Source organism: Geotrypetes seraphini, chromosome 7 (genome assembly GCF_902459505.1).
Source record: "Geotrypetes seraphini chromosome 7, aGeoSer1.1, whole genome shotgun sequence".
Lineage (NCBI taxonomy): Eukaryota > Metazoa > Chordata > Amphibia > Gymnophiona > Dermophiidae > Geotrypetes > Geotrypetes seraphini.
In genome coordinates, this window is record NC_047090.1 from 83,167,266 (window position 1) to 83,180,605 (window position 13,340).

Here is a 13,340-nt window from a genome sequence, read left to right on the forward strand (position 1 = left end):
AGATGGATAAAGATGCTCCAATCTAGTTATTACTACTAAATTATGGGCTGCTATGGCAACCACACATTCACCAATAGCCTGGACTAAAATATTTGTCCTCCCTATTATCCCAATTATAATTACTTAGTAACCAAATTTACATTATGCAATTAACCAGATGTTAAATTTGGAATGCACATCAGATACTACAACATGGGCCACACAAAAACTCCACCTGCAGGCTGCATGTTTGACACACCTATTCCAATCCCTATTGATTCTTTCATATGAGAATCAGCACAAATACAGGCAAAACCTGCCTTCAGCCACTACTCCTCTTTCTTTTCTCATCTCTAACAGAATTTTTCTACCTAGCATTCTTTTACCATATCAGCTTTGCACTATGGCTCTAGGTAAGTGCTTAACCAATCTAACTCAACTCTAATTATAATAATAATAATAATAATAATAAAAAACACACACAAAAAAAACCCCCTAAACCTTACTAATAATCACTGTTTACAGGACCTGGGATAGTTCACTTCACACACAAATGTGCCTACCATATGTAACATATGTACCATATGTTGTTAACTTTATAGCACTTGTTTAAACTAAAATGAACAAAACTATGAATTAAAAACTAGAATTCTATCCAAATTACTGAAAATTTAGAGCATACAATTTCTAATAGCTATTTTCAGCTTCAATAATTCATACATGTTCTACAGTATTACTAAAGAGCCAGTTTAATAAGGTGCACTAAGCATTCAGCACACTATACCTTATTTAGCACAGAACAGTAATAACCATCACCTGGTTATTCACATTACCGTAGCTCCTTGGTAATCACTCTGTTGGACTGCCAAGGGATAGAGCTATCAGGGTATCCCTAATGAATATGAATGACAAATTTGCATGCCTACTACCTCCATTATACATAAATGTCTATCATGCATTTTCATTAGAGATATCCTAGCATATTAGTAGCCTTGGAAAACTGGAAATGAAGACTAAGGTTTCTAACTGCACAGCCTGTAATGGGGTGGGAAATGGGTGGGGACTGTGCACTGCAGTAGCTCTGTCACTGTTGTAAATAGCACAGCAGCAATAAGTGCAACTGCACCACCAGTAAACTTAACCATGCAGGAACTGTATGGGAAAATATGTTGGGACCCCCCCCATACACACACACTTACCACATGGTAAATACAAAGCTAACACATTTTAAGAGAAAGGACTCCTAATTTTAGAATATTAAGAAGAGCAACAAGGACATCGATTAAAAAGTAAATACCTTTGAAAGCAACACAATAAGACCCTGACAAGTATTTTCCAATAGACTTAAAACGGTAAAAAAAAAATTACCTCATACTCTCAAGGCCCCAGAAAAACACCCTGGATAAATTAAACACGGAAAGTTTAGCAGTTCGAATAGTTACAGTAAGAGCCCCTAAAATAAGGCACCAATACATTGGCAAGGAACAAGAATCATCTAAGCCATATAATTTGTCTTAACTAAGACAGTAGTAAAAACGAGGTGTGCTGACAGATCCTTTCAAAAGCCTAATATCAAAATTTTGATCCGAAAAAAAAAACAGTTATGCACCTTAGGCAAGAAAGAAAACACGTGGGGCTTTATTTGGTAGTGTGAATGAGTAAACACGAATATTATTAAACTAAAAGGCAATAGCCTAAATCCGTCCACTCAAGGGAGCCCCAGTCATTGTTTTGAAACGCTAGACTGCAGCTGTCAGAATGCATTTGCTCCCCTTTGACAGCTTTTCCTACTCTGGTTCCATGTTTCAGTTCCTTTGCTCCTTTCACACAGCACTTCGATACCCAACCCACCCATGGCACGGAGAACCAGTTAAGGACATCAGCAAACACATTACACACACGAAATAAGCAGCCGGCCTCAAAGAGGCTCTCTTTACGCCTCCGGGGGGTAGAGGGAGAGGGGGGGGGGCTCAGCCGGACGCCACAGTACGGGCCAAAATGGCGACCCCCCGGAGGAAGTCCGCGCGCCGCTATGGGTCCGAGTGGCCCAGGTTCTCTCTCCTTCATAGCAGCCAAGCCAGGTTCTGAAACTTTGCCCGCCCGCCCGGTGCCAGTACCTGTAGCTCGGCCCTCTCCACCTCCCAGTGCGCTCTCTCCATCTCGAAGCGGGCCCATTCGTGCTGGATGTAGTGTAGGATACCCGGAATAGTGTACTGCAACGGTCGAGGTCCATCGCCTCCGCCGCCGTTGGTGGGCTCGGGCTGTGGAAGCGGCGACGTCTGCTGCCCTCCGCCCACTATCCCCGCGGGCTGGGGACCAAGCCCGGCCGGCGATTGTTGCTGTGGCCGCGGAGTGACTACTCCTCCGCCGCCGCCGGGGAGCTCGTCCATGACGCAGCGCAGAAGCAGGTCACGGAAGGAGCCGGCTTGTGCTCAAGAAGAACGTCCGGTTGAAACCACCGGCAGCAAGGCTTGGTCGGTTAGAAGGGGGGGGTATCCGTCTGTCAAAGCAGCAGGCTATCGGCGGCCGCCATTACAGTCTCTCATCCTCCGCCTCCTGCCCATCATCATCATCATCACTCTGCTCATCTCCCTCAGCTCCTGTGGGCAGGAGGAGGGAAGGAGCAGCGCCGCACTGCCCCACGGGTAATTTTGGGAGACGGCGCGGCCTCTTTTTTTTTTTTCACCAGACTACAGTAGTGACCGCTGTTACGCATGCGTGGCAGGGGAGAGGGAAGTAGAGATAGTGTGTTGCGTGAAGGGAGGATCGGTTCTAGTCCACCAGAAGCGTAACTTGTCTCGTGAGTACGCGTTTTTCTCAGCTTTGGAATATCGTGGCGATGAGTTTAGTTGATCACACGACGAGGTCTCTCTACTGTCATTCGTCATTGCTGCCAGTCACGACCCTGAAACACCCCTCCCCTTTTTTTTCAGAACTATTGGTTGGTTATAGAGATTTGTATTCCGATATTAAAGATTTCTTAAGATTAAGTATTCTCAACTTGGCATTCTAGTTTGGTAGTTCTGGTGGTTCTAGCCCAGTCCTGACTGGCTGGGTGGGTGTGCCCCCAGGAATGAGTTCAGAATCCTTGCTATAACCCTGTCTGTTTTTTATTTTTAACAGAATAAGCAGATTAGATGGCCTTATATTCCTTGTCCCCTGCTACAACACATTTACATAGTGCCATAATGTGTATGCAGCACTATACAGCCACACAGATGGTTCCTGCTGTGTGATGCTCATGCTAATAAACATAAGGGCAAACAGAAACTGAAGTACAATCAGAATGTTAGGGCAAGTATTCTCCCCCCCCTTCTTTATTTATTTATCCCTTGACAGATGGCTGCCTGGTCCCGGTGAAATCTGTAACATAGTGCTTCCCAAACTGAGCTGTTGACCCCAAATGGGGACACAAAACCTGCATGGTCCCAGATTGGAAAGGCTGTAAATAGAAATGTCATCAGCCTGTGCCTCAGAGGAGGCAGGAGTATTGCATGCTTTCTGTGGCTGTGATAAATGGAGTGGCAGTCACAAGAATTTTGATAAGTGGTACTGTAGCATAAGCTATAACAGGAATTTTGCTAGAGTACTTTTATAGTCTTTTTATAGGAATATCTTTTATGGGGACTGGAAAAGGGGGGTAGGGCAACAGTGGCCAGAAGGAAATCAAATGGTTGAATTCTAGATTTCTTAGAAATCTCAGCAAGGCAGCATAAGAGACCTGTCACGGGACCATGTTTTGCAATCAGTTCCTACATCAGAGATCACTCAGTCTGGATGTGCCGTTAGTCAAACTGTATCAAAGGAATGTCAAGTCCACTGTATAAGTAACAGTATTCTATCTCTTTCTTTCACCCTTATTCCTTTTCCTCTTAGTTCCCAGTCTCTTTAATTCATCCCTTTTCTCCCCCCATCACTATGTATCTCCTCTGTCTCCTCCGTACGTACCATAAAGCCTCTCCTCTATGTCTTTTACCCACCATGCAGCATCTCCTCCCTCTCTTTGCCTTCTCTTTCTCCCTCTCTGACATCATCCTCCTTCTCTCTCTTTTTTTGCCCCCGACACACCGCTTACCCTTTTGCTGCCTTTCAGGGTCTATAGTGACAGCAATAAAAACAGTGGGAAGACCATTTTCCTTCAGGTGTCGCAACTAGCTGTGTCAGTCTCCCCCTCTGATGTAAACTTCCTGTGTCAGAGGGGTGGGATTGGCAGAGCTAGGAGCAATACCTGCAGGAAATGGTCCCATGCATTATTCCTACTGCTTTATCACTGCCACAGCAGGGCTGAGAATGCAGCAGTCCTGCTAGTAGTAGTGGAAGAGAAATGAAGGCCATGGTCGGGAGTGGAGGAGCTAAGCGACTCACCAAGTCTTATTTAAGGCAACTATGACCATTGGGATTTTGGAACAGTGTTGTGTACCCTCTGCTGATGTCCTGCACCGACACCTAAGACTGTTGAACTGGCAAAATGTTATAAAGAAAGTTGTAAGTAGATGTGAAAAAAAAATGGAGATTGAAGACTGGATAGTAAGAATGAATGAAAACTGAATGGACAGAGGCAGAAACAGGGAAGAAAACTGAAAGAAAAAAAAATCAGTATCCGAGATAAATATGGGAATGTCTTTTACAAAGCCACGGTAGCGATGCTGCTACAGTAATGCCCCAAAGCCCATTCAATTTCTATGGTCTTCGGTGTAAAAGGGGTCCATAGTGAAGGAAGTGAAAAAGATAGGAGAGAGAATAATGGCAAATAGACAGGAGCCCCTGGAAAGAGTTAAGAAAAGACAGGAAATCAGAAACCAAAGACTGGGACCTACACAATTAGAGAAATTAAATAGCCAAAAAACAAAGGTAGAGAAATGAATTTTATTTTTATGATATACATAGGATGGAATAGTGTGGCAGTCTTGTTAATCCACTTTAAACGTTAAGGAATAAAAATTTACCATGCATTTTGGTTTTGCCCCATAATTCATCACTTTTGGAAGCAAATAATAAATTATATGTCAAAAATAATTGGAAGTTCTTTGCGCTGTTCTCCTTCTCTCTTTATTTTGGATTTGCCAGAAGCTTTTGGCCATTTACCTAAAGGAAATAGGGCGTTGTGTAGGAAAATGAGTCTCTTGGCTAGAAAATGTATACAGTACTTCAATATTGGATGATCCCTGATCCTCCGAGGTTTTGGCATTGGCGGAACCAATTACATCAGTTGGCCATTTGGAAAGCTAGAGATGATGGAATTATAAGAAAGCGAAAGATGTTATTTATACAAACCTGGGATTCATATTTGCAAGATTTGCATCCTAAGGGCCATAGTGCGATTTTAAGTTGGGTCTCTTAATTGGGCTTTTATTTAGTTAAATGAAGAGAGTATCATTGGGAAGAGAGTACTATCGGATGGGGAGGGGTGGGTGTGGAGAGGGATGGTAGAGGTTCAAACACATATAGATAAAGTGGGGGTTTATTGAAAGTGGAATTTGTCTTTTATTATGTATATTATATTATTATAGTTGATGCATTATTGATGTGCTTTGATGATGTTTGCATTAATAAAAATTGTTTGAATTTAAAAAATTTACCATAAAATTATTGGGCTAAATACTATCCTGACCTGAAGGAGGATGTATGAACCTCCTCTTTTATCAAACTGCACTAGAGGTTTTTAGTGTGGGCTGGCGAGGTAAAGGCTCCGACACTCATATGAGCATCAGAACATTTACCACGCCGGCTCACACTAAAAAATTGTAGCACAGCTTGATAAAAGGGACCCTAAATTAGTCCAATAAAATGGTATCATTTTATATTCTGGTTTTTTTTGTTTTTGTTTCATTTTTTTGTATTAATCTTTATCCCAGGACAAGCAGGCAGCATATTCTCTACATGTGGGTGACGTCATCCACGGAGCCCCGTTGCGGACAGCTTTTCAAGCAAACTTGATTGAAGATTTTATTGGAAATTGTTAGATGCTAAACTGTACTGTATTTTACTGGAAACTGTTAGATGCTAAACTGTACTCCTTCCGTGATCAGTACCTGAACCCCCTCCCCGCTCACCCTTCCTCCCACTAACTCATTTAAGTCCCCGCCCAGTCCTGGCTTCCCGACAGTGCAGCCTCCCCTTGCTAAACCCCTCCGATTAAGCCCCCTCTGCATACGATTCCGCATGGAATACCCTATTGCTCAGGTTCCAAAAGATAAATAGTTTCAGAGGTAAATCCGCTCTCACTGCTGGGATTCGGGTTTAACCACTCTTTCCCCCCAGTGTTATCCAAAAAAAAAAAAAAAAAAAAACTCTCCCTACTTAGCAAACTGTTTCACACACGATTCAAACAAGCCCTGCCTCCCAGCAAAAAAGGCTCCCCAAGCTCAAACATGAAGCCTCCCTTTTGGCTCCTATTTCTCCTTCTCTGCTCTTCTCTTAAGATCACCCTCTGCTTGAAACCCCCTTCCCCCAATCTACCAGACTCCCCAAATGTCACTAATACCTGCCCCAGCCTCAAAATCCCCACGCTGTTGCGCACTAGAAGTCACTCTCACAAACATAAACCCCGCAAAGCCAACCTCGCCTATTTAAAGCCTGTGCCCCCCGCCAACCTTCCCAACCATGCCCCTGACTCTCTAACCCCAGTCCCGATACTTTACTGCAACGCCAGATCCGTATGTAACAAGACCCAAATTATGAAAGATCTCCTCACAGATTCCGATCCTGGATTCTTCTGTATCACAGAGTCCTGGATCAAAAAAGATGATTATTTTACACAAAACGAGATTTGCCCCCAGGGCTACCAAGGCCTCTTTTCTCCTAGACTAAACCGAAAAGGAGGCGGATTGGCACTCCTCTACAAATCTTTCTTCAATGTTGAACTTCTCGAAAAAGGCAGCCACCACTCACTAGAATATATGCTAGCCTCAATCAATGATGAGCTCCATCTACACCCACTAGGTATCTTATTACTCTATCGCCCGCCCACCCCCTGGAGCAATTCCTCCGAACTTGTTTACGAGACCATATCTAACGCATTCCTTAAGTTCCAAAGACTACTGATCATCGGAGATATCAATCTCCACCTTGATGACACCTCCAGCAAAGATGCATCCGATTTCAATAATTTCCTCATCTCTCTCGGCCTCTCCCCCCCTGCCCCCTCTCCAACCCATGAAAAAGGCCACACACTAGACCTCATCAGCTTCCTCGATCTCACGGATTACAAAACTTCAACCGATGACATCCGTTGGGACCACGTTCCCTGGTCCGACCACTACCTAGGAACCTTCTGTCTCCCCATCTTCATGTCTCACCTTGGAACCTCTCCTCAGCCCTCTAAGTCCATTACTTTCCGCAAGAAAATTTCAAGTGATCAGTTCTGGTCCAAATTTCTTGACACTCTCTCATCCAATCCTAAGCCATCAGATTCTGCAACCAACTGGCACAATTGGACCACTCTCTCAGAATCCACCTACCAATCTCTCGCCCCGCTGTCCACCAAAACCATCTCCTACTCCCGTAAGGCCCCCTGGTACCTCCCACAACACAGGATGCTAAAACAAAAATGTCGATCCCTGGAACGCATCTGGAAAAAATCTAAATCCCCCGCAGATAAACAAATCTGGAGAGTCAACATTAAACTCTACAACAATACACTCAAAAGAGCTAGGAAAAATTTCTATGGTGACAAGATCTCCAGTTCAAAAAACCAGAACAGTATGCTGTTCAATATCTGGCGCTCCTTAACTCCCAACACCAACCCTTCTATACCTCCCTCCTCCCCATCAGTGGACCTACTAGCAAACTTTTTCAATGAAAAGGTCACCGCCTTGAGAAGCTCCTTCCCTCCCGTAGTCTCCTACAATCCTCTGGTGCCCGCCTCCCCCGATCCTACTACAAAGGTCCCCACCCCCGTCCCAGTCAACAGATCCTGGACTACCTTTGAGCAAGTATCCGATTCGCAGGTCCTCAAACTCTGCCTGAAACTGAAATCCTGTAACTGCACCTTGGATCCATTCCCATCCTATCTATTTGAGAAAATACCCACACAGGCCATCTCTTCTCTCACCATACTCATAAATTCTGCCCTATCATCGGGCCTCTTCTCCCCTGAAATGGGACGCATTGCACTGACCCCCCTACTGAAGAAAGCTGACCTAGACCCCTCCTCCCCATCCAATTATCGCCCAATAGCAAACATTCCGCTCCTAACCAAATTGCTAGAGTCCATCGTCTCCTCCCAACTCTCAGCCTACCTGGAAAGATTCTCTGTCCTCCTACCCTATCAATACGGCTTCAGACCCAACTTCAGTACCGAAACCCTCCTGGCCTCCCTAATCTCGAAGATCCAACAATTTCACTCTCACAAAAAATTTGCCGTTCTCCTTCAATTCGACCTCTCTGCTGCCTTTGACGTTGTCCACCATGACATTCTAATCTTCCTACTCTCCGAGATAGGCATTAGTTCTACAGTCCTTGACTGGTTCTCGAACTTCTTACGTTCTCGCTCTTACACCGTCACCAAACATGGTTCCTCTTCCTCCCCATGGAAACCGACTTGTGGAGTCCCACAAGGCTCCCCCCTTTCTCCCATCCTCTTCAACATTTATATGTCCTCCCTGAATCTTCTCCACCTATCCCCCCTAGAAACACTCTACACTTACGCCGACGATATCCTGGTCCTCATCGAGACCGACGCGAACCTCACCAATCTCGCAGCTAACATTTCTTCTTGCATAACCAAACTTCAATCCTGGGCTCACACTGTACAAATGAAATTGAACGAGTCCAAAACTAAACTACTTTGGCTCGGCCCTAAACTTGATCAATTACCCACTTCCATCCCACTGCCCACAGGCTCCTCTCTACAGCTGGAATTCTCTAGCAAAGTTCTGGGCATCACCATAGATTCATCATTATCCTTCAACGACCACCTCAACTCCCTGATAAAAAAATGCTTTTGCAGCCTTCACATGCTGAGGAAAGTGAGATCCTGCTTCCACCAAAAACACTTTGCCGTCCTCGTACAATCCATTATCCTCTCCAGATTGGATTATTGCAATTCCATTTACCTAAGCTTAACAAAGAAAAGCCTCCACAGACTCCAACTAATCCAGAACACCGCGGCCAAACTTATCTTCTCAAAAAGTAAATTTGACCATGTCACACCGCTCCTATCCAAACTCCACTGGCTTCCCGTTATTTCCAGGGTCTACTTTAAATGTGCCTGCCTAACCTTCAAGATCCTCCACGGTATCCTTCCTCCTTTTATCCCTCTATCCTGGAATTCCTCAAATCCAACCTCCACTAGATCCACTCAAAAATTAAAACTATCCTACCCCTCCTTAAAAGGCATCTCCCTTGTTGGTAAACTTGGCTCTTCCCTCCCTTTCAGAATCACTCAGCTCTGGAACAGTCTCCCTTCCCCTCTCCGCAATTTGAGCCCCCTTCTACCATTCCGTAAGCATCTGAAGACCTGGCTCTTCTCCAGAACGTAACCCCGTCCCGCTCCTGGCACTCTCACACCAACCTCTCTTCTCTCATACTTATATAATTCCACTGGAGTTCCGTTCGTTCCCTAACCATGTAAACCGTGTCGAGCTCCATCTGCGGAGATGATGCGGTATATAAACCCAAGATTTAGATTTAGATCTCAAAGTTTGCTAGTGCTGCCCACGCATGCGTGTGCCTTCCCGCTCCACTAGAGGGTGCATCCCCTCCTCATGGTCTTCAGTTCAGATAACCAGCAAAGAAGCCAACCCGGGGAGGTAGGAGGGTTGCGAGAATATCTGCCTGCTGTCCCTGGATAACACCTGTTACGGTAAGTAACTGTGCTTTATCCCAGGACAAGCAGGCAGAATATTCTCTACATGTGGGTGACCTCCAAGCTAATTTAAAAAAAGGGATGGAAGGAGAGTTGGCAATTTAGGAAAACAGATTACGCAAAACCAACTGGCCAAATTGGCCGTCGCACCAGGCATCCAGACAGTAGTGAGAGATGAAGGTATGAACCGAAGACCAAGTGGCCCTGCAGATCTCCTCAATAGGCGTGGACCTGAGGAAAGCGACAGACGCCGCCATCGCTTGGACTTTATGCTCCGTGACCCAACCTTGCAGCGAGAGACCAGCCTGAGCATAGCAGAAGGAAATACAAGCAGCCAACCAGTTGGATAAGGGGCGCTTGGAAGCAGGACGGCCCAACCGATTAGGATCAAAAGAGATGAAAAGTTGAGGAGCCATCCAATGAGACTGGGTGCGTTGCAGGTAAAAGGCCAATGCCCTCTTACAGTCAAGAGTGTGAAGCGCCACTTCACCAGGATGAGAATGGGGCTTCGGAAAAAACACCAGAAGAACAATGGCCTGGTTGATGTGGAAATCCGACACTACCTTGGGCAAGAACTTCGGATGGGTACGCAGGACCACCTTGTCATGGTGAAAAGGCGGGTCCACAATCAGAGCCTGCAGCTCACTCACTCTGCGAGCAGACGTGAGAGCAATCAAGAACACCACTTTCCAAGTAAGGAATTTCAGAAGAGCTTTATCAATGGGTTCAAAGGGGGGCTTCATCAACTGAGCGAGAACCACATTTAAATCCCATACCACAGGGAGAGGCTTGAGAGGAGGATGGATGTTCAAGAGGCCCCTCATAAAGCAAGAAACCATCTGGTGGGCCGAGAGGGATTTCCCATCAAGCTGCCGGTGAAAGGCAGCAATCGCACTGAGATGGACTCGAACCGAATTCATCTTTAGGCCAGACCGAGACAAATGAAGCAAATAATCCAGCACTGAGGACAAAGAGGCTCCACACGGCGAGAAGCACACCACATGGCGAATCGAGTGCACTTCTGGGAATAGCACAGTCTAGTAAAGGCCTTCCGAGAAGCATCCAGAACATCCTGCACTGACTGAGAGACCTCAAAGGAAGGAGTCAGGTGGAAAGGAACCACGCCGTCAAGTGCAGAGACTGCAGATTGGGATGCAGCAGCGAACCCCGACTCTGAGACAGCAGAGAAGGAAAAACAGGTAGAAGTAGAGGCTCCCTGACACTGAGCTGGAGGAGCAGGGAGAACCACAGCTGCCGGGGCCACCTAGGAGTTATCAAGATCATGGTGGCGCGAACCGACCTGAGGTGTACCAGCGTCCTGAGAATTAGAGGAAAGGGAGGAATCGTATAGAGGAACCTTCCCGTCCAATCAAGAAGGAAAGCATTCGCCTTGAGACGATCCAGGGAGTACATCCTGGAGCAGAATCGAGGCAACTTGTGATACAGGCGTCTCCCAAACTTATCCATAGTCCGGCCTTCCCGGCCTGGCGGAACACCTGCATATACCTTGGACGGGTGAGACTTCTTGAGGGTAGACTCCACCACCAAGGACTGGTGAGAAAGCTGCACCTTCTCAAACCCCTAGCAGGGCACCGTCCGGTATTGAGACTCCATTTTGGATGGAATGGCTGGAATAGCATAAGGAGTCTCCAGATTACGAAAGAAAGTCTGCTGCAACACCGGATTCAAGGGGAGCCTCAAGGGCTCCCTAGAGGGTAGGGAAGTTCCATCTCCTCCAAATACTCCTTGGTATACTTGGAATCCGACTGTAGGTCCAAGTTTTTAGCACTGGCCGCAGAAATAACAGTTCTGACGCTCTTAGGAATTCTGTGAGTGTATGAGCTGTTACTGCCGCGGCTGGCGCTAAAAAACACGCTATGGTTTTGTAAAAGGAAGGGTAAATTTAGTGCCTGAAGGCAGTTGCTGTATTTGTGCAAGAGACTCATCTTGTAAAAAAAGATGAGCACTTAGGGCTCCTTTTACTAAGGCGTGTTAGTGTTTTTAGCGCGCGCTAAATGAAAAATACTAACGCAAGCTCTATGGAGGCGTTAGCGTTTAGCCCGTGCGGTAGCGCACTTTAGTAAAAGGAGCCCTTAGTTTTAAAGACTAATCTATAATTTTTTTGTGCTTCCTGGGTTTGTAAAGCAGAGGTGAGGTATTCTGTTTCTCCGCAATCTACACTACTGTCTTGGTCACCAATTTCATAGTAGGAGCAGTCTGAGCAGTAAGTAAATAGGACACAGCGCATGGCATTAATACGAAAAATGGGAAAAATCAATTTTTATGGCTGCCGTAAAAATGGCCTTAGTATTTGTGAAAGACCCACTAAGGCCTCTCTTTATTGCAGCTTAATAAAAGGACTCCGCTATGACTGAGAGGAAAATGTGTGTGTGTTACACCTTGGGTTAAAATATGTTTTTAAAAATGTTGATAGCTACATACTATGGTTATTTTTTGGGTGAAAGAATTTCTCACTAGTTCAGTTTGTGGGTTAACTTTATTTTCCAGTTTAAATGTCAGGAAATGTCTGTCAGGAAATAGAAATGATGTAAAGTATGTACTTCTGTTTTGAATTCCCTCCTTGATCTTGCCTGTGCTCTAATTGTAATCGTACTTGATAGTTTATCAGAGAGCATCAAAATAGATGATTTATATGAGGAAAGCAGCTTTTGTTTTGTTGTAGCAGGTTTAATCCTCCTGCTTTGGCAGTGGCCAATATGTTACCATTTCCTTAGTGGAATTAGCTAGGGGGAGGAGGCATTAATTCCCCTGTGACTTTATTGTTCATGTTCTCAATTTCAGCCTGAAAGCCAAGAAGCGACAGATTATAGCTCGACTCCTCCTCTAAGAGGTATAGAGTAGAGAAAAGTATATAAATATGCATACTTGACAAACTAGTCAAAAATAAAGGGCACAACCAATTAAATACCTCTGTATCCAAATATAATAAAAGTTCATTCAAGATTACAGAGAAAATATATAAAAAATAATATATCTAAATAATATATAGTAAAACCTTGGTTTGCGAGCATAATTTGTTCTAGATACATGCTTGTAATCCAAAGCACTCGTATATCAAAGCAAATTTCCCCATAAGAAATAATGGAAATGCAGACGATTTGTTCCACAACCCAAAAACTTTAATACAAAATACTATACGTATTTATATTGCAAGACCTCGCTCATTTAGAACAGTCATTATACTCCTGCAGCGTCGGAGAGAGAAGAACCATAGGCTTAGTTGTGATGATGCGACGCGTCTAATCTGTATGTACTCGTATTGCAAGACATCGCTTGTTTAGAACAGTCAATACACTTCTGCAGCATTAGAGAAGAACCATCAGCTCAGTTGTGATGATGTGACGCGTGTAATCTGTATGTACTCGTATTGCAAGACATCGCTCGTTTAGAACAGTCACTACACTTCTGCAGCATTAGAGAAGAACCATCGGCTCAGTTGTGATGATGTGACGCGTGTAATCTGTATGTACTCGTATTGCAAGACATCACTCGTTTAGAACAGTCACTACACTTCTGCAGCATTAGAGAAGAA

General features: G+C 44.8%; 2 protein-coding genes across 8 annotated transcripts in view; one reads left to right on the forward strand and one right to left on the reverse strand.

Annotated features, from left to right (window-relative positions):
• STRN3 (striatin 3) overlaps positions 1-2,399 on the reverse strand; it is a 317,039-nt gene extending 314,640 nt beyond the window's left edge. For 3 of the 4 annotated variants that reach the window (XM_033950963.1, XM_033950965.1, XM_033950962.1), the window contains exon 1: positions 2,097-2,399. In XM_033950963.1, the coding sequence (XP_033806854.1) occupies positions 2,097-2,369 (273 nt within the window). In that variant the 5' untranslated portion in view covers positions 2,370-2,399. The remainder of the gene's footprint in view (positions 1-2,096) is intronic. The other variant, XM_033950964.1, reaches the window with a different exon arrangement.
• AP4S1 (adaptor related protein complex 4 subunit sigma 1) overlaps positions 2,042-13,340 on the forward strand; it is a 79,935-nt gene continuing 68,636 nt past the window's right edge. For 2 of the 4 annotated variants that reach the window (XM_033950966.1, XM_033950970.1), the window contains exon 1: positions 2,663-2,779. The gene's annotated coding sequence lies outside the window, so the exon portion shown is untranslated. Of the gene's footprint in view, positions 2,061-2,500; positions 2,625-2,662; positions 2,780-13,340 lie in introns of those variants that run through there. The other 2 variants (XM_033950969.1, XM_033950967.1) reach the window with 2 other exon arrangements.